The sequence below is a fragment of the Heteronotia binoei genome, chromosome 15 (assembly GCF_032191835.1).
Source record: "Heteronotia binoei isolate CCM8104 ecotype False Entrance Well chromosome 15, APGP_CSIRO_Hbin_v1, whole genome shotgun sequence".
Taxonomy (NCBI): domain Eukaryota; kingdom Metazoa; phylum Chordata; class Lepidosauria; order Squamata; family Gekkonidae; genus Heteronotia; species Heteronotia binoei.
In genome coordinates this window covers 23,738,658-23,763,046 of record NC_083237.1, presented here as the reverse complement: position 1 = coordinate 23,763,046, position 24,389 = coordinate 23,738,658, and the positions used below count along the sequence as shown (strand labels likewise).

Here is a 24,389-nt window from a genome sequence, read left to right as displayed (position 1 = left end):
TTAATGCCAGTAGCTCACGAAATAGAATTTTTGCTCACAAGACTGCACAGCTTAGAGGGAGCATTGCTGGGAAGCCATGCCATTCCCTGGTAAGATACTCAAACCCGGAAGTGTACCCTGCCTCATCATGCCACCTCCCTGAGTTTCTGCAGGAATGGGCACTGCTGATTAGTTGATGGGTTTTTGCTTCTTTTCCAAGCCAGGCTTTAGGCCAGTATTAGTGGAACCACTGAAACATGCACAGCTGTTGCAGGGTGTGAAGAGACAGCTTGTGAGGGACACAGAACTGAAGGTGACAGAACCACATGTTAGGGCAGGTCTTTTCTTGGATGGGTTACTGTGCTAGCATGTAGGACCTGTGTGTGAAATTGGTCCAAATGCAGGAACTCTGGAAATGAACCCAGGAAGTGCCCTGCTGGATCGGATCCATGGGCCATCTGGTGCAGCATCATTTCACGCAGTAGCCAACCAGTTTCCCTGGAGGGCCCAGAAAAATGGCATAGAGACTAAGGCATTCCCTTGATTTTGCTTCCCATAACAGATAATCAGAGCGTTGCTGTTTCTGAACACAGAAGTCTCCTTTTGTCATCACAGTTAACAGCCACTGATAGACCCGTCCTCCATGAACAAATAGTGCCCTCTTTCCTTTGAGATGACCCGCATACACCTTGCCTTCTAATCTTTTCTGGCTGTGGATGAAACATCATTGGTTTCACTCTGCTTAAGATTGCTTGTAAGGCAGGAATTAGTGGAAGCTCACAATTTTTTAAAAAACCGAATCAAATAACTTTGGGTTTTTAAAAAGGTTCTGCTCTGTCCTTGGGAAGGGTGCAATCTGCCTTTCTTCCTTTCTAATCGAAGAGCAAATCTTTGCTTCCTGTTGGGAAAGTATGTGCCAATTCCCCCAGGATTTCAACACTGATAGAGGCATTTGTTCAGCGACTTTCCATTCCCCAAGGAAAGTATTTATTTGAGCTTAGACCCTACAAACAAGTTCTGTGCACTCTAGACAGTTTGTGCTGCAGAGCATGCTTTCCTTGTGCTAGCACTTCCACTTGAGTAAGCTCAGTGGTTTTCCATGAGTGTTGTACAAATGGAAAGGCTAGCTAGCATAAGAGGAAGTGTACTTCACAGCAGTGACCATATAGCAAGCACAAAACTTAAGCTATTTTTACTCTGCTCTCCTCCCCAGTAGGCCTCCAAAACAGCTTACAACATTAGTCTCCCTCCATTTTATCCTGACAATTCTGAAGTATGTTAGGGTGAGAGGGAGTGACTGATCAAAGGTCACCCAGCAAGCTTCCACGGCGAAGTGAGGATTCAAACCTAGGTCTGCCAGATCCTAGTCCAACACTAAATGTTGCACCAAATTATGGAAAGGATACACTTGGGGGTATGACAGAAGACAGAGTGGAATTCTGCAAGATCTGCCTCCCCCAAAATGATGAAATGGTGAATTTGGAAAACAAAATGGCATTTGTTTGTGAAGGGGGTTATGGTGCTCTTAGATATATCCTAACAAGTATTTCTTTTGAAATGATCTGTTATTGAACATGTGGAATTTGTTACACACACACATTTATGACCCTGACCACCAAAAACGCCTCCAAAAGGAAGTTCCATCTTCCAATTACTGTATTAATTTCACGCTCCAATGCCCATATTTTATCAAAAGCATTTATTTTGCAGATTTACCAGTCTGTCACACCCCAAAATAACATCTGAAGGAAACATCTAGGTTTAGGTAACATAGGAAGCAGTTCAAGAACTACATCAACCTCTGGCTCAGGAGTACCCACAATTCATTGCCATTCCTGGGCCAGCACTAGGCTAACAACAAGACTGAAAAGCTATCAATGCGGCTGCAGTTGCTGTGCTCCAGCAGGGAACACAGCAAGCCCCAGCCAGAGATGATTGTAGGCCTTTCCGGCAGCACCACCTGGCAGACGCTGTGCAGAGAGCAGAACCTTGAGCCCAAGCTGTTGCTGGCCTGTCCCTAACATTCTCCCACCATTCACATTTCCTTGATGCAACTATTGCCTTTGGTGGGCCTGCCTCTAGGTGAGGAATGGTACCAGTGAGGGCAGCCCACAATCCTCCCCCTTCCCAGTTGTCCATTTTCACAGGCAAAGAGGCACCCCACATCTGATGTCTGTGAAAACTCAATTTTTAGGGTTTTGGCAGCTCACAGAGAGGTACTGTTGAGAAAGGCTGCAATTTTAGGCAATGTTGTCATAGACTCGTATGACATCTTCACAATCTCCGAGTGCCTGTATCAGCTGTGATGCCCGATCCATCTCCTCATCCGACAGCTGGGCGGTAATAGTTGGGATGAACTCCAGGCTGGCTGAACACGAGCAGAGACCCAGCACGTCCAGCTTTTCACGGACTTCCCTCAAGGTAGGCACAGAGCAAATGAACTGGGGCAGAAAGTGGGGGGGGGGGGAGATATTCACTCACAAATCCTTCACAACCCTCAAAAACAGAGAAGCACTGACAGCATTCATGAATACTTAGTTCAGGTTCCTGAAGAGTAGCAAAGGGCTGGGAGGAAGGAACCTCTATACCCTGAAAATAGGGCCATGGGAAGACTTCGAGAACAAGGAGTCCCGAGACATCCGGGGCAAGAGAGGGACATAGGTCTGACTGTTGTGTTCTGTGAGAGAGGGGAAAAAAGATCCAGCAGGCTAAGAGCAATAGAGGGGGAACACAGTTCTGCAAAATGCCTATAACAAAATTTTCAGGGGAGCATGCTTTACAAAGGGCACAGGACTAATTGGCTGCACCATTTATTGCACGTCTCATTTTGTTTTTACTGCATTTGTTTTCCCATTTTTATAATCCAGCCATCCTGCATTGTTTATTCTTGGTGTATGTGTTTTTAATTGCATTGGTTTAAAGTTTTGTAATCTGCCTTGAGTCTCAGCAAGAAAGGTGGACTATAAAGTAACTGAAGAAATAAATATGCACATCTGACATATGTATTTATTATCTGGCGGGTGGGACGGAGGGAGGGAGCTTAGAAAGGAGGCCTCATAGGTCTTCCAAAAAAAGGAGCTTTTAAATTCAGAGAATGGGCTAGACTCAGCACTGATGGAGAGTGTTGCTTTATCTCCAACCCCCACCTAACCATGTCTGGCAGCTCACCTTCAGCATAATTTTCTCTTCCTCATCTTCCTCTTCTTGGACATCTTCTGCACCAGCTTCAATAGCCAACTCAAGTGCCCGCTCTAAGCTGACAGGGTTGCCAGCCTGGTCCTTGGTGCCCACCACAATAATGCCCTTCTTCTCAAAGTTATGCCGCACTCCATCAGCAATTTGTCCCCTGCAGGAAACCCAGATGGGAAATCCCTCATATGCAAATTATCAGGACTGGACAACAGGATCTAAGAACCAGCCTCAGAGAATCATTCAACCAACTCATTGGATTTTCTCAACCAATGCTCCAAGGAGGTAAGTGAAGTAAGGTAAGCAAAGCTATTTGTTTGTGAGAGACTGGCCTGAAGTCAGCCCATGATCTTCATGGTAGGGGAGAATGTGATCCCCATGCTAATTCACTAGCTCAAATAAGTTCTAGCTGCAGGCAAAATTATGATCACAGCAGAAATATTATTTGCCAAGAGGGCTCATATCCCTAAGAAGGCAAAAGTCCCATCTCCTCACATCCGTATCCTGTATAGCTTACAGTCCACACAGTTCTCACGGTGGGTGGGGGGGGAGGGGCAGATTTCCTATGTTCTCCTACAAGTCTACCAAATACACCCTGTGAAAGCCACCTTTCCAAAGAATGCAAAATCCCTGGGTCTTCCTCTCATCCACCGGAGACCCAAAAAGTTTCTCTCTGTAGTCTTGCCACTGTCTTCCTGTTGAGCAAGGATTAAAAGGAGGGATGAATAAAAATCTGCTAGGGAAAAGGGTCATCATAACTGAAGTCTCCTAAAATATATCCTTTTATTGAGCAAACGTTTGTAGGTTTTGGATTTTTTTTAAACCCTACTGTTCTGACAGACCTCCAACCCTTTGTACTTTCTTCTCTTTTTGTTCTGAACCACCTTTCCTCTCTGTTCTTCTGTTTCCTGTATGTTTTCATGAGGCTTATGGGGAAATGATGGGTTAGGTTGGGTGAGATGGAGTGCTGGTTTATACGGTGCACTTTTAAAAGCTACAAGCAATGAAAATTGCCAAGCAAGATCCTCTCTCCCTCTGCACTATGCTATGGAATCTGACTACCTTTCTTAAAATATCTATAGTTTCTTACCCCGGTTCCTTGCTCAGCCCTCTAGAACCCAACCTCATCCAACAGAAAGCTAGGAAAATCAATACTCTTAGTCAAATAAACAGCTAGGAAATCTACCCCCCACCCCCCAAAAAAGGAAGCCAGAGAAACTAACTTATGGTAATAAGGGTCAAACTAAACAGGACCACAGAAGACCCATAAGCGACTCTCTGGATATTATTGTAACAGCTAGGAAGTAGGCTATACTTCAGATCTGAACTGCAATGTAGGAAAGGAAAAAATGAGATCTCTCCCCTCCTGGCTGCTGCATTTTTACAGTCTCAAACTCAACACACACTTCACCTCCAGTTTTAAAAACAGCAGATCTATCCTTATCAGCTGCCACCATCACTCCAGGTTTTGACCTATGTCAAGGCTAGCCCTTTTCACCCCACACTAACCCGTGTACATTCATAAGATGTCGAATTGCCTGGGAAGACCTCTTTGCGTTGTCCGTCAGTATTTCAATTAGAAGAGAGGAACCACCAGGGCCACGTGCTTCGTACAACTGGAGGGTGGATTTAGATTTGTCCTGTCAAAAGTAAAACACAGCAAGCTCTGTCTTTAGAGGACCCCGATACAATGTTCTTCCTTGCATTCAGGAGATCTAACCCACATCATCCTTTGGTTTGGGGATAAAGGAAAGCCAAAGCTCAGTGTTCAGGGGAAAGGGGGATGGACCCAACCAGCTTTTCCACTAATGAGAAAGGGAGGAGAGATCCCCTTTGACAGCCCAAAAAAGGGTATGCTGGGGATCATGGCCAAGTGGGATGGAGGCCACAGTAAGGAGCTACAAGCAATGAAAACGGAGGGGGGTCGGGAAGGCTCCCACATGTCTGTCATTCCACAGAATGTGAAAAATAGAAATGTTCAGGAGGGCATTTTTCTAAGGCGATTAGAACTGTCATAGAATGGAACAGTCCAGGGGGCCATCCCAACAATGGAATAGGATTGTAGCCCACTGTGGTGATCGTTCTAGATATCAACTTGGTTTTATGTTATTTATTTCTGCCTTTGTAATTCTACTATACCTGCCTAGGCAGTTTGAATTGTCTTCTAATCCTACTCCAACAGCATTGTTCATTTGATGCCTTATGCTGGATGATTGCATTTTTTTTTGTTTTTGCTTATCTGTAATAAAAATTCTAATTTAAAAAAGGAGGGAAATTGGCCAAGATGGAGTAAAGAAGACGACTGCAGATTTATGCCCCGCCCTTCTCTCTGAATCAGAGAGAGTGGCTTACAATCTCCCATATCTTCTCCCCCCACAACAGAGGTGGGTGAGGCTGAGGTGGGTGGGGCTGAGAGGGCTCTCCCAGCAGCTGCCCTTTCAAGGACAACCTCTACCAGGGCTATGGCTAACCCAAGGCCATTCCAGCAGCTGCAAGTGGAGGAGGGGGAATCAAACTCGGTTCTCCCAAATAAGAGTCCACACACTTAACCACTACACCAAACTGGCTTTCTGTATACTCAGCAGACAAATTGGACTAGCCAGGATGGGTCTCTCATCTTTTGCCCAAGACAAACAAATAGGGAAGGAAGAAATCAATAGACAGTATCAAGGATTAGAGACCACCCTTGAACTGTGATACAGTTCCAAATATTTCCACATCCATATTCTGTATTCTAAGCATGTATTATCTGGGATTTCTATTGGGAGATTTTGACTTCTAGCTATACATTTTTTAGAAGTGGGAGTTCTGTAAGGAATTGGGAGCAGGGGAGATGGATAAATTAAAAAATTAGGAAATCTCCCCACAACCGAAACCCCATCTCCAGGATACCATAGCATTTCAGATGTAGAACAATTTCCCCAACCTCCCTTTGCCTTCTTTCATTTGTTCTGATGCCCTCAACATTGTCTCCTAAATGGCAGTGAACATGCTCATTTTTCATTGTGACATTTGGTGCATGGGTGTGTGTGTCTTTTTTTTCTTCCTAAATTTACAAAGTCATGTTTTTCTGTGCACCTGGGGAGTTCTTTCAGTATTCCTAATTAATAGGAAACAGAGTGAGTATAAATGGGCAATCTTCGCAGTGGAAGACGGTAAGCAGTGGGGTGCCACAGGGCTCATTTCTGGGTCTCATGCTCTTTAACTTGTTCATTAATGATTTGGAGTTGAGAGTAAGCAGTGAAGTGGCTAAGTTTGCAGATGACACTAAATTGTTTAGGGTGGTAAGAACCAGAGAGGATTGTGAGGCACTCCAAAGGGATCTGTTGAGGCTGGGTGAGTGGGCGTAAACGTGGCAGATGTGGTTCAATGTGGACAAGTGCAAAGTAATGCACATTGGGGCCAAAAATCCCAGCTACAAATACAAGTTGATAGGGTGTGAACTGGCAGAGACCGACCAAGAGAGAGATCTTGGGGTTGTTGTAGATAACTCACCGAAAATGTCAAGACAGTGTGCGATTGCAATAAAAATGGCCAACACCATGCTGGGAATTATTAGGAAGGGAATTGAAAATAAATCAGCCAGCATCATAATGCCTTTGTATAAATCGATGGTGCGGTCTCATTTGGAATACTGTGTACAATTCTGGTCACCACACCTCAAAAAGGATATTATAGCACTGGAAAAAGTCCAGAAAAGGGCAACTAGAATTATTAAAGGTTTGGAACACTTTCCCTGTGAAGAAAGGTTAAAACGCTTGGGGCTCTTTAGCTTGGAGAAACGTCGACTGCGGGGTGACATGATAGAGGTTTACAAGATTATGCATGGGATGGAGAAAGTAGAGAAAGAAGTACTTTTCTTCCTTTCTCACAATACAAGAGCTTGTGGGCATTCAATGAAATTGCTGAGCAGTAGGGTTAGAACGGATAAAAGGAAGTACTTCTTCACCCAAAGGGTGATTAACATGTGGAATTCACTGCCACAGGACGTGATGGTGGCTACAAGCATAGCCAGCTTCAAGAGGGTTTGGATAAAAAATATGGAGCAGAGGTCCATCAGTGACTATTAGCCACAGCATGTTATTGGAACTGTCTGGGGCAGTGATGCTCTGTATTCTTGGTGCTTGGGTGGGGGGCAAAGTGGAAGGGCTTCTAGCCCCACTTGTGAACCTCCTTTTTTTTGGCCACGTTATGACACAGAGTGTTGGACTGGATGGGCCACTGGCCTGATCCAACATGGCTTCTCTTATGTTCTTATGCAGAAACTCCTTCCTTGACTGAGGATGCTGCTCTGTTGCTAGTCACTCAGCCACCAACTTTGGAAGAAAGAAATTGGGGGTACCAAAAGAATTCTGAGGAGGGAGGGCCATAAATGACTGAATCCTTTGCCCAATTCACATCCACGTCCCTCCCCCAAGAACACAATAACAACACTGCTGAACTCTGGAGCAAAATGGACAATTCACCTGCTCACCGCAGTTTAAGCCTGAACAATCTAGCAGTATAATACAAGCCCAGTAGGCTTGAAAACAGTTGAGCATGAAGCTCAATTAGCTCTGAATGGTCTGTAAGGTCTTCCTCATGAATTCAACTTCAGGCACCCCTTCCTTAAAAGGTGGGCTGCTGTTTATTCAAGTAAATGGATCTGGATGTCTTAAGAAGACAAAGGTGTTGTAAGACAGATATAATAAATAACCCCTTTTTTCCAATCATTATTAGCACATACTCTCCTTCTCTCAAAATACAGTGCTTTCAGGGGGGAAAGGGCATGGTGGTTCTCTCTGCAGTCCCCAAGCAGTTCAGAAACATACCCCGCCAGCAATAGCTCCTTCGATGGAGGCTTTTGGCATGCTCTTGCTGCGACACTGCTCAATAATATTGGCTAAGTTAGTGTTCAGTTCTGGATTGGGACCTCCTTCTGCCAAAGAGATGCAAGAAGAGAGAGTAGATGATCATTATCACGTCTCTGGCCTTTAATCCATGAATCATGTTTGATTAACCAGGTTTTTTTTAAACTATCCATCAACCACAAAGATTAGTCAGGCAACACATGCATTTAAAAATATTTTTACATAGGAGTAATTCAAAAAGCTGTAGATGGCAAACCTCTTAGAAGAGGCATCCCCTGCTTTGTTCACACAGAGAAGAGAATGTCTCTTCTAAGTGAGTTAAACATTAACTCACTTTTCCTTAAAAAAACGATATTTTATTCCTGTGCAAATATATGCTGATTGAAGAAGATGACATTGGATTTATATCCCGCCCTCTACTCTGAGTCTCAGAGAAGCTCACAATCTCCTTTACCTTCCTCCCCCACAACAGACACCCTGTGAGATGGGTGGGGCTGAGAGAACTCTCACAGAAGTTGCCCTTTCAAGGACAGCTCTGTGAGAGCTATGGCTAACCCAAAGGCCATTCCACCAGCTGCAAGTGGAGGAGTGGGGAATCAAACCTGGTTCTCCCAGATAAGAGTCCACACACTTAACCACTACACCAAACGGCTCATTAAATAGATCAGTGGTTCCCAACTGTGGTTGGTGCCCACCAATACCTTTCCTGGTGCCCACCAAGTGTTTTTAGCAAGTGAGTGGGACCAGGTGGGGTTTTTTTGCCCTGCAACGCTTCTCACTGGCTACTGGAGATTTGACTTGAGTGAACAGATTTTTTTTTAAATGTTGGTTTGGCTGCAGCTGCCACCACAGCACAAGAATCTTCACTGTGAGGCTGAAAGTAAGCTACAGCAGCCATTTTGTGGCTGTGCCTACCACCCTGTATCAAAATTCCAAAAGTTCCCACAGGCTCAGAAAGGATGTGGACAGTGTTCCCTCTAAGCTGAGTAAGTGTGAGCTAGCTCACAGTTTTTTTAGGTTCCGGCTCACACATTTTTGTCTTAGCTCAGGAAAAATAGCCCCAGAGCAAACTTAATTTATGCAGGAGCTCACAACTTTAATACCAGTAGTTCATGAAGTAGAATTTTTGCTTTCAAGACTCCACAGCTTAAAGGGAGCATTGGTCGGGGACCCCTGGAACAGATTAAAATTCATACCATTAATTGAATGAATAAAGACTGCACATAAGCTTTAATTATAGGTGCATCCCAGTGTTTCTCCAAGGAGCTCAAAACAGAATTAAAAAAGGTTCCCCCCTTTTATCCACACAATAATCCTGTGAGGTGAATGACAACACAGTTGCTTCCTCACAGCTTGGACAGAAACTGGATCGGCACCCTGACATTTCTCATTGAACAGCATCCATGATTCCCCCAGCCTATTCTCTACCCAACCCTGTTATCCACCACCGCCCTCCTGCAGGCAAATGGGAATCTACTCACCTCACTGGGTGGAATGGCTGCACAGATGATAGCACTACTTTGCCTTTTGCAACTGTGGATGATTTAAGAAGACGACGACTGCAGATTTATAACCCAACCTTCTCTCTGAATCAGAGACTCAGAGCAGCTTACAATCTCCTATATCTTCTCCTCCCACAACACACACCTGTGAGGTGGGTGGGGTTGAGAGGGCTCTCACAGCAGCTGCCCTTTCAAAGACAACCTCTACGAGAGCTATGGCTGACCCAAGGCCATTCCAGTAGCTGCAAGTGCTGGAGTGGGAAATCAAACCTGGTTCTTCCAGATAAAAGTCCATGCACTTAACCACCACACCAAACTGGCTTGGCCAGCAAGGCAACAGGCCCAAGGTCACCCAACAAACTCCCGGGCTGAACAAAGATGTGAACCCTGATTCTCTGGGCCAAGCCTAACACTTTAACCACACCGGCTGTGCAAAGCGGAAGGCAAGAACTGAAATGAGGGTTAACGTTGGGCCCCATCAGCACAGAATTGAGGGCTCTTGGGAATCTCAGCACCTATTACAAAATTTTAAAAATAGTATATGGAGGGGTGGAGTTATACCTCTTACAGCTAGTCGGATCAACATAGAGAGCTTCTGAAAGAGGCGGCTCCGAGCCATATCCTTGGGTCCCTTGACGTGTCTGACTTTGGACCACTTGTTGTGTCCGGCAAACACAGCGCAAGAGGCATGGATGGTGCGGCTGGGGTGGTCCAGAAACATCCAAAGGTGTCGGCGAAAGAGGACATTCACCTGCATGAGCATGGCGCCCGCAGACATGGCTTGGATGGGACAAAAGAAAAGATGTATGTTATATCTCAGAAGCGGCAACCCATTCATGAAATAGGTCATCCATTAGTATATCCTATTTGAACATTTCAAACTTGCAGCTTTAAATCAGAGCAGGCGCAGCAAAGCTCCTGACAAAGGAGAGGGAAACCTTGTTTCAGATCCTGCCTTCACTGCTCAAAGGACCTAGCAGTCTTCGCTCTGCCTATCTGCAGGGTGAGAGAATAATACTGGCCTATCCTGCAGGGCTATTGTAACAAGACCATAAATGAAAAGCCTTTTGAATATTATGAAAGCACTATATCAGTGCTCAGCATTCTGAAATCCGTTCTAAAATAAATAAAAATCGATCCACAGGGATCTTATAAACCACTCACATAATTTGTAACAGACGCTCTTATTCGGTATAGGGAAATAGATTTTTTAAAGTATAACCGCATCTACAAGGCAGTTTAAGCCTTATAGGGGCACGCACAGGTACATCCTCTCCTTCCAGGAAAGCAACCTGCAATAATTCTCTAGTCTCGCTTCTGCGCTCACAAGTAGAGGAGGGCAGAATTCTCGCTTGCCCCATAAGCGTGTACTGGAAGATTCAGAACGGGACATCCGCCTGCTTGGGACTAATGCGTAACTAGTCTGCGTCGTGTGCACGCATTTCGCAAACCCACGACTACGGTTTCCAGAATCTGTCATTTCTAAGCCCCCTTTCCCTCCTCCCCTCCCCCCCGCAACCCACCAGCCCGACTCCAAACTCACCCACCACTTTGCCCCCCAAAATCCTTCCTGTCCTGGCTCCGCCCCCCCGTCTAAGAGGCGGTGCCTGCTATTAACCCTTTCGTGCCGAGTTCTCTCCAATGAGTCAGGTAAAGGAGCTCCGAGATTCGCGAATGTTTACGCGGGACTAAAGTGTGGTCTTGTCTTTAAAGTGCCACCGGACTGCTGTTGCATAATTTGGAATTATCTTTTAAGAGGAACGATTAATACTGGAGAGGGACAAAGGAAGGCTCGTGGGCAATCATCGAGAAAAAAGATTTCACTGAAAGAGCAACAGATCCAGTTTCTCTTGAGGACATCGCTGCCTTCTGATGTGGGTTTAAACCGGAGCAAGGGGAGGCAGGGTCCTGTGGACAGGTTTCTTTTTTAAAAAAAATCCAGTGCCAAGTTTGTGTATTAAATGGATGTCTAGACACATACTTTTCTTCCTTGTTTAAAAATGGAAAGGCAAATCCTTGACATCAGAGGCTAAAAAAATTGTTAGCAATGTGACCAATAATAAATAATAAATCAATCTTTATCCTTCTGTATTTCTTTCACATTGCATTTCTACTTCTATTCAGATAGAGAACCAGTGGTCACAGTGACCACAGGTGAAACGTCTTTCACCCCTATGCACTTATTGGTGGGGCAGAACTTTGGAGGGACCAAAAAAACAAACGCTCCCCACATCCCAGACATTCATTTGGCTTCAAACTATGACCGTGGGTAAGGCAATGTTCCCACAACTGTGATGGGAACATGAACTTTGTGCTGCTAGTATGACACTCCTGGGGATGCTCAGCCAGGCTAGTTACCTGCTTTGGGAGAAGGATTTATCCAGGGCTTTTTTTGTAGAAAAAGCCCAGCAGGAATTCATTTGCATATTAGGCCACACACCCTGACATCACCATTGTTTCACACAGGGCTTTTTAATAGGAAAAAAAACTCATTTGTATATTAGGCCACACCCCCTAATGCCAAGCCAGCCGGAACTGTGTTTCTGCTCAAAAAAAGCCCTGGATTTATCACACCTGGAGCAAAAGTGAGAACAGACCATCGGCTTGGGGAAAATGCTTTCTCCATTGCTGTTGACAGCAAAGTGCCCCTGCTGGAGAGAACAGACCATGCCCAGCGTTCCAGAATGTTCTTGGCTGCCATGATGTGCCTTCCTTCTTGGCAGTTGTCAACCACACCATGACCGACAGGGATACAGAGAAAATGCCTGAATAGCTTTTGGCAGGCCAGATAGGAGGTGAGTGGCCATCCTTACACAGCTGTGTAGTTACTGAGAGAGTCCCAACTTAGCGATACTAAAAGCCCTTGGGGACAGCACAAAAAGCTTTCCTTGGTGCTACCACAGGTGATAGGCCTGACTGAAGTAGTGCCCACAGAACAAGCAGTGTTATGGCTTCTCTCGAGAGTGGACAGGTTCAAGATGCTAAAAGGCCAGGCTGCTTCTGAAGGGGTTTTTTTCCCCACCATGTGATGCTGTGTCAGCAAGTGATCACCTAAAAATAGAGTTGCCAGGCCTGTGTTGGAAAATACCTGGAGATTTGGGGGATGGAACTGGGAGAGGGCAGGGTTTGGGGAGGGGAAAGGCCTCAGAATGGTGCAATGCCATGGAGTCCACCCTTCAAAGCTGCCATTTTCTCCAGGGGAGATGATTTCTGCCAGCTGGAGATCAGTTGCAAAAGTGGGAGATCTCCAGATCCCACCTAGAGGCTGACAACCCTACCTGAAAACAACTGCAGAGAGAGGAAGAGGAGAGGTTGTTCTGATGAGGATTTGAGTATATCAAGCATACAAAACCCACAGTCCAGAATCTAGACCACGGCATCCACAGAACTTTGCCTGTCACCAATTGTTGTTCATGTTTGGATTACTGTAAATGCAACTATCATAAAGTCTCTCCCTCTCCCTCCTTTGGAAAGATTTGTTTTAGCAAGCTTGAATTCAGCTGGAAGTTGACAGAAGATCAAAGGCTTTGAGACACATTTGCTCCGTTTGGGAATGGTGATGGCCAGGGATCCTGGAGGTTTTTTGCTATCTTCTGGACGTGGAGTAGGAGGTCACAAGGGGTGTGGGGAAGGTATTTGTGAATTTCCTGTCTTGTGCAAGGGGATGGACTAGATGGCCCTGGAGGTACCTTGCAACTCCTATGATTCTATGTCTGCTTTATCTAATCATTTTAAACATTTCAATGCCTTTGCACCAATTCAGGGTCATGAAGGCAGTGACCATTAAAACAAAACACTGAAAGGTGTCAGACATTTAAAAAGCATGAAAAAAACAAACCTATATAAAATTTTAAATAATGATATAATACATAATATAAAACCAGGAAACCATAATGAGCAGACAGTGTTATTTTGGAGAGGGAGGAGCACTGTAGAGGAGGCTGGAGGCAGGAAGTCCATGACTAGTGGCAGAACACTTGCAAAGGTTAAAGAAGCATTAGAACAAAGTAGGAGTCCAGTAGCACCTTTAAGACCAACAAAGTTTTATTCAGAATGTAAGCTTTCGTATGCATGCATACTTCTTCAGATGAGGGAATGGGGTACAGTGAACACATGAACAAAAACAATGTCAGATTTTAGGACAGTGTGGCAGAATTCACTTTATGCACAGGTCTGTCTTTGTGTTAAGTGGAACCTGCTGTGCTTTCCACTGATGCCCGGAATTTCACACATTTTTATTTTGGAATAAGTGTTTCTAACTCATCACCATTCCTCTTCTCCCTTATTTCTAGTTACCAGCACATTTTAGAAACCTTATTCTAATTTACCACCATGGACAGATTTGAATCAGAAATTTGCATCAACCTTGATTTTAAATGTTTTAACTATGCAGTCATAGACAAAATCACACTGTTTAATGTCCAAGGACTTCACGTCCTTCTCTGTGCATACTTGGGAATGGTTGTGATGGTCTCTTTGGAACAAAAGCATATTTATTTTGACCAGATAGTACTAAAACTGAACTCCTGACTGTACCTGAACTGCTAACTGAACTGGTGACTGTCAGGACACGCTGGAAATTAAGTCAAAATAGACAGGACAGGGTGGGGAACATCCGTCCTGAGGGCCGTTTATGGCCCTCAAGGCCACTTGGTCTGGCCCTTGGAGATTGCTGGGCTGAGCCAAGCCACATTGCGGCCTGGCTAGTTGGTGAGAATTGTGAGGCACAGCCGCACTGTGCAGCAGCCTCCCTGGGGCCTGGGTGGCTGGCCAAGATGGCTGCGGGGCCTGGAAAAGTCACTGTCACAGTTCAGGTAAGTTTCCCCCTCATTTCTTTATTTCCCTTTCTTTCTGTTTCTTCTCCCCATTTCTTTGTTTCCCTTAATCCCCCTTTCTTTATCTCCCTTTCTTTTCCCATTTCTTTTTTTTTATAAATAATCTTTATTTGTTATTCTATTTAGTCCATTACAACAAATATTTGTATTTCCAACACGCCCTTCCTCCCTCCCCACCCCACCCTTTACTCCTAGTCTCTTCCCCCCAGCCATGGGCACAAAGTCTTAGTCTTCCACTGAATGTCCGTCCTTCCTTCTATCGCTGTCCATTCTAGGTAGGTCTTCCATCTGGTCGTAATTTCCTTGGTTTTCATATCCCATGTTGTCTCCTTGTTAAGTACCGCCACAATGTCTGACTGTATAAATTCAAACAAATAATTGTGCCAGATTTCTACTGTCCATTTACTTTTGTCCTTCCAACCCAAAGCGATGACCACCTTACCCGCCAATACCATAGCCTTGACTAAATTTTGCATTCTCCTGTCTATTATCGGGCCACCTATTGTGCTTACCAACATAAGATTAAACTCTATGGTTAATGTTATATTGCATACTTTTCTGATTATTTTGATAATTTTGTTCAAAAAGTCTTTTCCCATTTCTTTTTTTCCTTTTTCCCCTTTCTTTCCCCTTCTTTATTTTCCTTTATTATCCTTTCTTCCCCCATTTCTTTATTTCCATTTCTTCCCCACCTTTCTTAATGTCCCTTTCTTCTTCCCTTTCTTCCCCCATTTGTTTATTTCCCTTTATTCCCCTTTATTCCCCCCATTTCTTTATTTCCCTTTATTCTCCTTTCTTCCCTCCCTTTCTTTATTTTATTACCCAGCTACCACCAGTTTAATTTGCACTTGATTATCCCAGATGGTGTGGCCTAATATGCTAATGAGTATGTGAACTGATGTGCTAATATTAGGGGATGTGGTCTAATATGCTAATGAATTCCTGTTGGGCTTTTTCTATCAAAAAAAGCCCTGGACCTAGGGTGATGGGTCGGGTGGGTGTGCCAAATAAGGCTCTCACCAGATGACTTCAAATAGAAAAACAATTATTTGTGTTAATTTTACCAGCCTGAATCATTCTCCCTCGACAGATCACTGTTTTTTAAGCTAATAATTTTGTATGGCTCATGAATGACGTTATAAATATCCAAATGGCCCTTGGCAGAAAAAAGGTTCCCCACCCCTGACATAGGATGTATTAAGAGATACAATTGAGAGATACACTTACATCCACTAGAGAGCACCATATACCATTAAAACGTTATGCAGACAGTAATGATTGGGGCTACAATGGGGGATCTGCTATGATAAAATAGCATGATCTGAGGACATGACTGTTGTTAATTCTTGAACATGCATAAAGTAGTCCTGTGCAATTGTGAGATGTGCTAGATACAAAAGTTGATTTAAACATCCCTTGCAACAACAGCCAAAATCTGTAGGACCGCCCCCCCACTCCTGTGGCAACTTCAAAGATAAGCACATTTTGTTATGGTGTTACATTTTCATGAAGCAGAGCCCACTATTATCCTAGATAGAACACCAGTGGGAAGAGAAGGATGGGAGAATAAGGGGTGGGGGGGCAATTTCAAAATGAAAAGGTCAAGGAATACCCACAAAAACAAAATTTGGGCAAATCATTGGCATAAATTGACAAAGCAATTCAAATAGTGCATAAAACTTTAACTAAGAGGCTGTTACTTTAGAAAGCCAGCCATTTGTTATAGCTGTGGCTTCTTTTGTGAGGCCTGACTGATATCAGAGGGTTGTGGTGTTAAGGCTTATGACCACAACCTGAATTCCTTGTACACAACTGTAAAACAGTTAGATAGACTTCTTCCCTTGGAAATAATGGTTGCCAGGTCTGTGTTGGAAAGTACCTGCAGACTTTTTAGGTGGATCTGGGAGAGGGTGGGGTTTGGGGAGGGGCCTCAGCATGGTACAATGCTATAGAATCCACCCTGCAAAGCAGCCATTTCCTCCAAGAGATCTCCAGGCCCCACCTAGAGGCTGGCAAACCTATCTCTGCACAATCAAATCACAACAAGGCTCTTATTTGGCTCAAACCCCTACTCTGTAGCACAGATATGGCTCTTTTAAAAATGAAATCTTAAAAGTATTTTGGACATGTAGGTAGAATAGGGTTGCCAACCTCCAAGTGAGACCTGGAGATCACCAGGAATCACAACTGATCCCCAGACAACAGAGATCAGTTCTCCTGGAGGAAATGGATGCTTTGGAGGGTGGGCTCTATGGCATTGTATTCCACCCTTCCCCAGCTCCACCACCACATTTCCAGGAATTCCTCTGAATCCCAGAGTCAGGGAGCAATATCAGGGAAGGCACCAGCCTCCATGCACTGTTGTTGGCCCTCCAGAGGAACTTGCTGGCCACTGTGTGAGACAGGATGCGGGACTAGATGGACTACTAGTCTGATCCAGCAGGGCTCTTCTTACGTCCCCCAACCCAGTCTCTCAATTTAGCCAGCTGCACAGGGTTGTTGTACATATGCATAAAATAGGGGAGGAGATAATCACATACACTATACTGCACCGTTTGAGGAAAGGGTAGGGCAAACATCCAATAAATAAATCATTTCTGGGCATGTACAGAAGACCATCCCTTTCCTAGGGCTTCATTTCTCCAACAGATCTGCCAGGCAGCCACTCTCTCCTGCCCTGCCCAGACCGGAAAGACATCATTAGCACAGAGAACCAGACTCAGTCAGCAGACCAGTTAGTAAAGAGAGAAACATCTGGGGCACATTCAATATTCTGCTAATTCACAAGTTGTCACTTTGTGACTCTGAGGGCAAAACATCAGCAAATTTCAAAATAGATCACTGGAAGTCTTTTTAACAGTTTTCACAGATGCATTGTGGTTTCACCTCCCTTTCATGCTTTGTTTGTTTGCACCTTCTTCTCACTTAGAATCATAGAATTGGAAAGGACCCAAGTCTTCTATCCTTCCTAGGTCGGTAAAAAGAGTACCCAGCTGGCTGGGGGTAAGTGTAAATGACTGGGGAAGGCAATGGCAAAACACCCCCTAAGAAGTCTGCCAAGAAAACACCATGATGCGATGTCACCCCAGAGCCAGAAACAATCAGTGCTTGCACTACCTTTACCTTTATTCAAGGGTATAGGACACTTCAGGACATTTGTTTTTTCTCTTGCTTTCTGGTTTCATAAACTGTGATGAACTGACTTGATTATTGTTTGGGGTTTTTTAAAAAGAAAGTAGTCTCCATTTTCTCCAAGTTAACTTGACCTACACAATGAGGAATTTTGCAGGAGCAACTAAAGTAAGGAAAACCAGTGCCAAGAGTAGGAACCTGAGCAACAAAACATCTTATTATAGAACACGTTTGCTTCTGTGGGCAACTGTCCAAACTCCACAGCCAGGTGCAAAGTTTCTTCAAAGAAAGCCAGAGAGCAGAGGAGACAAGAGGCAGGATCTCCTGGGAAGCGGAAAGGGAAGTGTTGAAGCAGCCTGAGGTGACTCACAAGTGTGACAAAGAATGGATCCAGAAGACAGAAGTCCCAAAAAAGGAGAATTTCAGACCCAGTAGGGCATGAGTGAGGGACAGAGTGTCACCTGCCTGTAACAACTACAGATGAGAAGGGTAAGTGTATGAACAGGTGTCTTTTGCTAAGTCTGGCAGCAGTTCAGATTATCATATAGGAGCTGTCTATTTTACTGAACATATACGAGTATCCCTCTCATGGACTGTTGCCTTGTCGTGGCGAGAGAGTTTGCATGGTTCAATGAGGCTATGGGCTATGCCATGCAGGGCCACCCAAGATGGACAGGCCACAGCTTAGAACCCAGACTAAATGTGTTCCACTGGAGAAGGAAATGGCAAACCACTCCAGTATCCTTGCCAAGAAAACCCCATGAACAGAAACAAAAAGCTAAAAGATATGGCGCTAGAAGATGAGCCCCTCAGGTCAGAAGGTGCCCAATACGCTACTAGGGAAGAGCGTTCAAGTAACCACAGAAAGAGTGAAGTGGCTGGGCCAAAGCCAAAAGGATGCTCAGCTGTGGATGTGTCTGATGGTGAAAGAACAGTCCGATGCTGCAAAGAACAATACTGCATCGGAACGTGGAATGTAAGATCTATGAATCAAGGTAAGCTAGATGTGGTCAAACAAAAGATGGCAAGACTGAACATCGACATCTTGGGAATCAGTGAACTAAAATGGATGGGAATGGGTGAGTTTAACTCAGAGGATCACTACATCCATTATTGTGGCCAAGAGTCACGTAGAAGAAATGGTGTTGCCTTTATAGTTAACAAGAGAGTGAGGAAGGCAGTAATGGGATACAATCTCAAAAATGACAGAATGATCTCGGTCATATCCGAGGCAAACCATTCAGTATCACAGTAATCCAAGTTTATGCCCCAACCACTGATGCAGAAGAGGCTGAAGTGGACCAGTTCTATGAAGATCTACAACACCTTCTAGAATTAACACACAAAAAAGATGTCCTCCTCATCACAGGGGACTGGAATGCCAAAGTGGGAAGTCAAAAGGTGACCGGAACAACTGACAAGTTTAGCCTTGGAGAACAAAATGAAGCCAGACAAAGGCTAATAGAGTTTTGTCAAGAGAACAAGCTGGTCATAGTGAACACCCTCTTCCAACAACCTAAAAGGCGACTCTACACATGGACATCACCTGATGGGCAACACAGAAATCAGATTGATTATATACTCTGCAGTCAAAGATGGAGAAGCTCCTTACAGTCAGCAAAAACAAGACCTGGAGTTAACTGTGGCTCAGATCATGAACTACTCATTGCAAAATTCAGGTTTAAACCGAAGAAAACTGGGGAAGCCATTAGGCCATTCAGGTTTGACCGTGATCACATCCCTTATGAATTTACAGTGGAGGTGAAGAATAGGTTTAAGGAACTAGAGTTGATAGACAGAGTGCCTGAAGAACTATGGACGGAGGTTTGTGACACTGTACAGAAGGCAGCAATCAGCACCATCTCAAATAAAAAGAAATACAATAAAGCAAAGTAGCTGTCTGATGAAGCTTTACAAATAGCTGAGGAAAGAAGGAAAGTGAAAGGAAAAGGTGAAAAGGAATGATTTATCCAACTGAATGAAGATTTCCAGAGGACAGCAAGGAGAGATAAGGAGGCCTTCCTGAAGGAACAATGCAAAGCAACAGAGGAAAATAATAGAATGGGAAGGACAAGAGATCTAGTCAAGAAAATTGGAGAAATCAAGGGAACGTTTTGTGCAAAGATGGCCATGATAAAGGGCAAAAATGGTAGAGACCTAACAGAAGTAGAAGAAATCAGGAAGAGGTGGCAAGAATACACAGAAGGATTATACAAGAAGGCTCTCAATGACCCAAACAACCATGACAGAGAAATTGATAACCTTGAGCCAGACATCCTGGAGAATGAAGTCAAATGGGCTTTAGAAAGCATTACTAACAACAAAGCAAGCGGAGATGATGGTATCCCAGTTGAGCTATTCAAAGTACTAAAAGATGATGCTGTTAAAGGGATGCACACATTATGTCAACAAATTTGGAAAACACAACAGTGACCACAGGATTAGAAAAGATCAGTTTATATTCCAATCCCAAAGAAGGGTAATGCCAAGGAATATTCAAACTATCACACCATTGCACTCATTTCACATGCCAGCAAGGTCATGTTAAAGATCCTACAAGCTAGGCTTCAGCAGTATGTCAATCGAGAACTACCAGAAGTTCAAGCTGGGTTTCGGATTGCCAACATTCGATGGATTATGGAGAAAGCACGGGAGTATCCAAAAAACGTCTATTTCTGCTTCATTGACTATGCTAAAGCCTTTGATTGAGTGGATCACAACAAACTGTGGCAAGTCCTTAAAGAAATGGGAGTACCAGACCACCGCACATGTCTCCTGAGAAACCTGTATAAGGGTCAAGAAGCAACTGTCGGAACGGGAAATGGAACAACTGATTGGTTTAGAATAGGAGGAGTTTGACAAGGATGTATATTGTCACCCTGCTTATTTAATTTATATGCAGAGTACATCATGCGGAATGCTGGCCTGGATGAAACACAAGCTGGAATTAAGATTGCCGGAAAAACATCAACAACATCAGATATGCAGATGACACTAATGGCAGGAAGTGAGGAGGACCTAAAGAACCTCTTGTTGAGGGTGAAAGAGGAGAGCACAAAAGTAGGCTTGAAACTCAACATCAAAAAAACTAAGATCATGGCATCTGGCCCCATCACACCTTGGCAAATAGAAGGGGAAGACATGGAAGTAGTGACAGACTTCACATTTCTGGGATCCAAGATCACTGCAGATGGTGACTGTACACTGTAGCCATGAAATTAAAAGACGGTTGATCCTTGGGAGGACAGCTATGGCAAACCTGGGCAGTATAATAAAAAGTAGAGACATCACCCTGCCAACAAAAGTCCATGTAGTCAAAGCATGGTATTCCCAGTAGTAATGTATGGCTGTGAGAGCTGGACCATAAGGAAGGCTGAGTGCAGAAGAACAGATGCTTTTGAGATGTGGTGCTGGAGAAGACTCTTGAGAGTCCCTTGGACTGCAAGATCAAATCAGTCAGTCCTAAGGGAAATCAATCCAGACTGTTCTCTGGAAGGTCAGATGCAGAAGCTGAAGCTCAAATACGTTGGTCACCAAATGAGAAGGGAGCACTCCCTGGAGAAGATCCTGATGCTAGGAAAGACAGAAGGCAAAAGAAGAAGGGGACGGCAAGAGATGAGATGGCTGGACAGCGTTACTGACGTAACAAACACGAATCTGAGCAGACTTCGGAGGATAATGGAAGACAGGAGGGCCTGGCGTGACTTTGTCCATGGGGTCGCAAAGAGTCGGACTCGACTGTGCGACTGAACAACAACAACAAACGAGGTAAAGGGAAGCAAGGGGGAAAAAAGAGGGTGGGGACGCTTTGCCTTGCGTCCTCCTGAGTGACAGGCTCCTTAGCCTATTCCCAAGCCGACCCGAAGTCTTGAAATAACCTCCTCTGGACGTCTGCAATTGGACAGTGCCATAAATGGACTTCGCCGCTCGCCTGGGCAAACAGGACAGTGGGAAAAGAGAAGAGAGCGTGGAAGAGAGCCCAAAGAGAGGGGAAGGTGCAAGAAAAACCGAGGGTAGGAGGATGGAGGGAAAGCGGAGTGGGGAGGGGCAGGCTGCGGGAATTCGAGGGGATGCACCCGCGGAGTCGCAGGGCTGGAAAGCAGAAATTCACAAATGTTGCAAAAGAGGTGGCAACTTTGTGCCCTCCTGCCAGGGGGAAGTAGGGCAATGCTCGTGGGCGATGCGGGAAGGGAAGCGCAAAGAGATCCGGGACAGGAAAGGGAATAGGCGAGTGAATGGCTGTCAGATCGCTGTTGAGCGAGCCCCTCCGCGGAGAAAGAAGGAAGGTGCCTCTTTATTTGGGCCGGCACCGATTCAGGCAGTGCGGAAGGCGGGCTTCGCTTGCAGAAAGCATTTGGGGGGGGGGGGGGGTCGGCCGTTGCGCCCTGAGAGTTCGCTGCTGCCTGTCGGTGGTAGTTGCTGGAAGGGGCAGATTCCCGAGGGGGGGCTCTGAGTTCGGAAAGGGAGGGGGTGGGGGTGGCTGCGGAGGTTGCTAGAAAGGGCAGTGTCGGGAAAGGGGGGAGTTGCTTGGGATTGGGAATTGGGTGGAGCTTGGCCGCACAGGAACATCAAGGAAGCAGATGACGTGTCGACACCTGGGCATGCCTCTCAGGTTTGCATCCCGGGAGAATTGGCATCGGGGGCAGGGGGTGGGGACAGAGGTCGACAGGGGCTTAAGGGTCAGAAGAACTGGGGAAAGCTTGAAATCCGTCTTGAGAGGGAAGGGAACGCAGGAAGGTGTTTCCCTCTTGGGAAAGGGGAGTGCCAACAGCCTGCCTCGGAGGCACTGCCCCCTGACTTCCAGGGAGCCCTCCAGGGTGCAGCTAATTTTATTTTATTTTTTGTCATGAGCAGCGGCTGGAGCCGGGAAAGCTGAGTAGGGCACAGTGCACTGAAGCAGCAAAAGCAGAAGGTGGGGAGGTGAAAGGCAGAGGAAGCTCTCTGGGGAAGAGGGAGTTGGAAGGAACCTCCCAGCTTGCATGCAGGGTGCAGTCCCTTCTTAACTCCAGAGTTTTAGGGTTGGCTGCCTCAACTTGACCACTTTGAGAAGTGGCAAACTCCACAGTGAATGAGAAAGGGTGCCCCCTGGATTTTTAAAAGGCCCCCTGATTTTTAAAATCCTGGCTATGGCCCTGCTCAGAGGTAGGATAGTCCAAGATTGGGGGGGGGGGGAGGAAGGAGTCCCTCCTTCTTCCTCCCTTAGACTATCCTACCTTGCAGTCATCATGAAAACACAAGGCAACTATGTACTTCGTGGTAGAAGGGCAGGATACACATGTGGTAAATATGTTTCTTTATATGGAAGCATCCGGAGGTGCAGCAAGCCTGAAAGAGTCCCTAAAAACAGCATGTGGGGTGTCCCTTCTTCCTCTATTCTCTTCCTCTATTCGCTTCAGGGCAAATATTCCAGGACAGCAGTTGGGATCAACAGAGAAAGTTGCTTTTAAATCAAACGTGCATTCTGACCAATGCGGCTCTCTTGGCTTTGATTTACAAAAGCAGGGGATTCGAATACTGTTCATAAAGGTTGCTTTGAACGTGGCACCGTGATCCTTGTTTCATTTTGTGTATGTCACCGAGGAGTCCTGTTAAAGTAAGAATTGAGAAAGTGCTCCTCTGGATACCTCAGTTCACCTTAGAATTCAGACTGGTGATCCTTGTTCTGCCTCCCTTTGCTTAATCTGATCATTTCTCCACACAAAAGTTGTTGGTAATGGAAGAAGGGAAACAGTCCACAAGCAGAGGGAGTTGACAAAGAACAAACCAGCTGAGCAGTTGGTGAACCTGTTAACATTCTAAATCCACTCAATTAACAGATTATCCATCCGGTTTTATCCATCCAATCTGTCCATCTGACAGCAAGCATGGTGTACTAAACTAAAATCTGGACTGCCCAAGTTTGATTCCCCACTCTTGGTGGGTGACCTTGGGCCAGTCATAGAATCACTGATTTGGAAGCGGCCATCCAGGCCAACCCACCTGCTCAATGCAGGATCAACCTAAAGCATCACTGACACATGTTCATTCAGTTACTGCTTGAAGCCTGCTTTGTGGGGGGAGGGGGGTTAGCTCACCACCTCCCTAGGCAGCCAGTTCCATTGCTAAACTGCTGTTACTATAAATCTTCCCCCCAGTATCCAGCCGGTATCTTTCTGTCCATAATTTAAACCCATTATTGCAAGTCCTCTCCTCTGCTGCCCACAGGAAGAGCTCCCTGCCTTCCTCTAAGTGACAGCCCTTCAAATACTTTTTAAAAAGCAATAATCTGCCCTCTCAAACTCCTCTTCTCCAGGCTGAGCATTTAAACACTCTTCATAGGGTTGTTGGGAGGATAGAATGGAGGCATGAAGAAGAATGTAAGCTGCTCTGGTAAGCTTAGGTAGAAAGGCTGAGTATAAATGAGGCAAATAAATTAACAAATATAATAAAACAAGAGGAGTGTTGGCTCTGGATGTGGGAGTTACCAATTCAAATCCTTGTTCAGCTACAAAGGTTTTTCATGGTATTCAGAAGTTCTCTCTCTCTCTCTCTCTGCCTATGCTTAACAGAAAGAAGTCGCTTTAAAGTCCTAGGCATTCCTGTAGCAGTTTTGAGTGTAAGAGACGCCTCAGAATTCCAGTCTCACATGCCCTTACAAAAAATGTCGTCAAAAGATATTCAATCAATCTTTATTGCTTTAGCAACAAAATGCCATAACAACTGACAACCAGGCACAACGATAAAAAAAACATTCAATACAACAATAGAATTATATTAATCATGATAAAATTTAGGCTAAATTATCAGTAAAATGTATCTAATGAAAACAGTCCACAGTAGTAAAGAAAACAGTCCACAGAAGTAAAAAGGAGAGTAGTTAATATATCTCATTTCTCATTTTTAAAATCTATAACAGCAGCCAC

General features: G+C 44.9%; 1 protein-coding gene across 1 annotated transcript; it reads right to left on the bottom strand.

The window, feature by feature from the left end:
- Positions 1 to 1,663: 1,663 nt before the first annotated feature.
- LOC132584243 (translational activator of cytochrome c oxidase 1) lies at positions 1,664 to 10,310 on the bottom strand. Its single transcript, XM_060256069.1, has 5 exons — positions 10,082 to 10,310; positions 7,980 to 8,086; positions 4,678 to 4,808; positions 3,148 to 3,325; positions 1,664 to 2,420 (listed from the first exon to the last, which is right to left on the bottom strand). Exons 1-5 carry the CDS (start codon positions 10,296 to 10,298, stop codon positions 2,220 to 2,222), a joined length of 834 nt encoding a protein of 277 aa, XP_060112052.1. The 5' UTR covers positions 10,299 to 10,310; the 3' UTR covers positions 1,664 to 2,219.
- Positions 10,311 to 24,389: the final 14,079 nt, after the last annotated feature.

Excerpts from the sequence above, each read along its gene's own strand:
- LOC132584243 (XM_060256069.1), bottom strand. The coding sequence starts at position 10,298 with ATGTCTGCGGGCGCCATGCTCATGCAGGTGAATGTCCTCTTTCGCCGA. Across the intron at positions 8,087-10,081 it reads GATCCGACTAGCTGTAAGAG|AAGGAGGTCCCAATCCAGAA; the intron begins GTATAACTCCAC and ends TCTCTTTGGCAG. Across the intron at positions 3,326-4,677 it reads CATCTTATGAATGTACACGG|GGGACAAATTGCTGATGGAG; the intron begins GTTAGTGTGGGG and ends GGTTTCCTGCAG.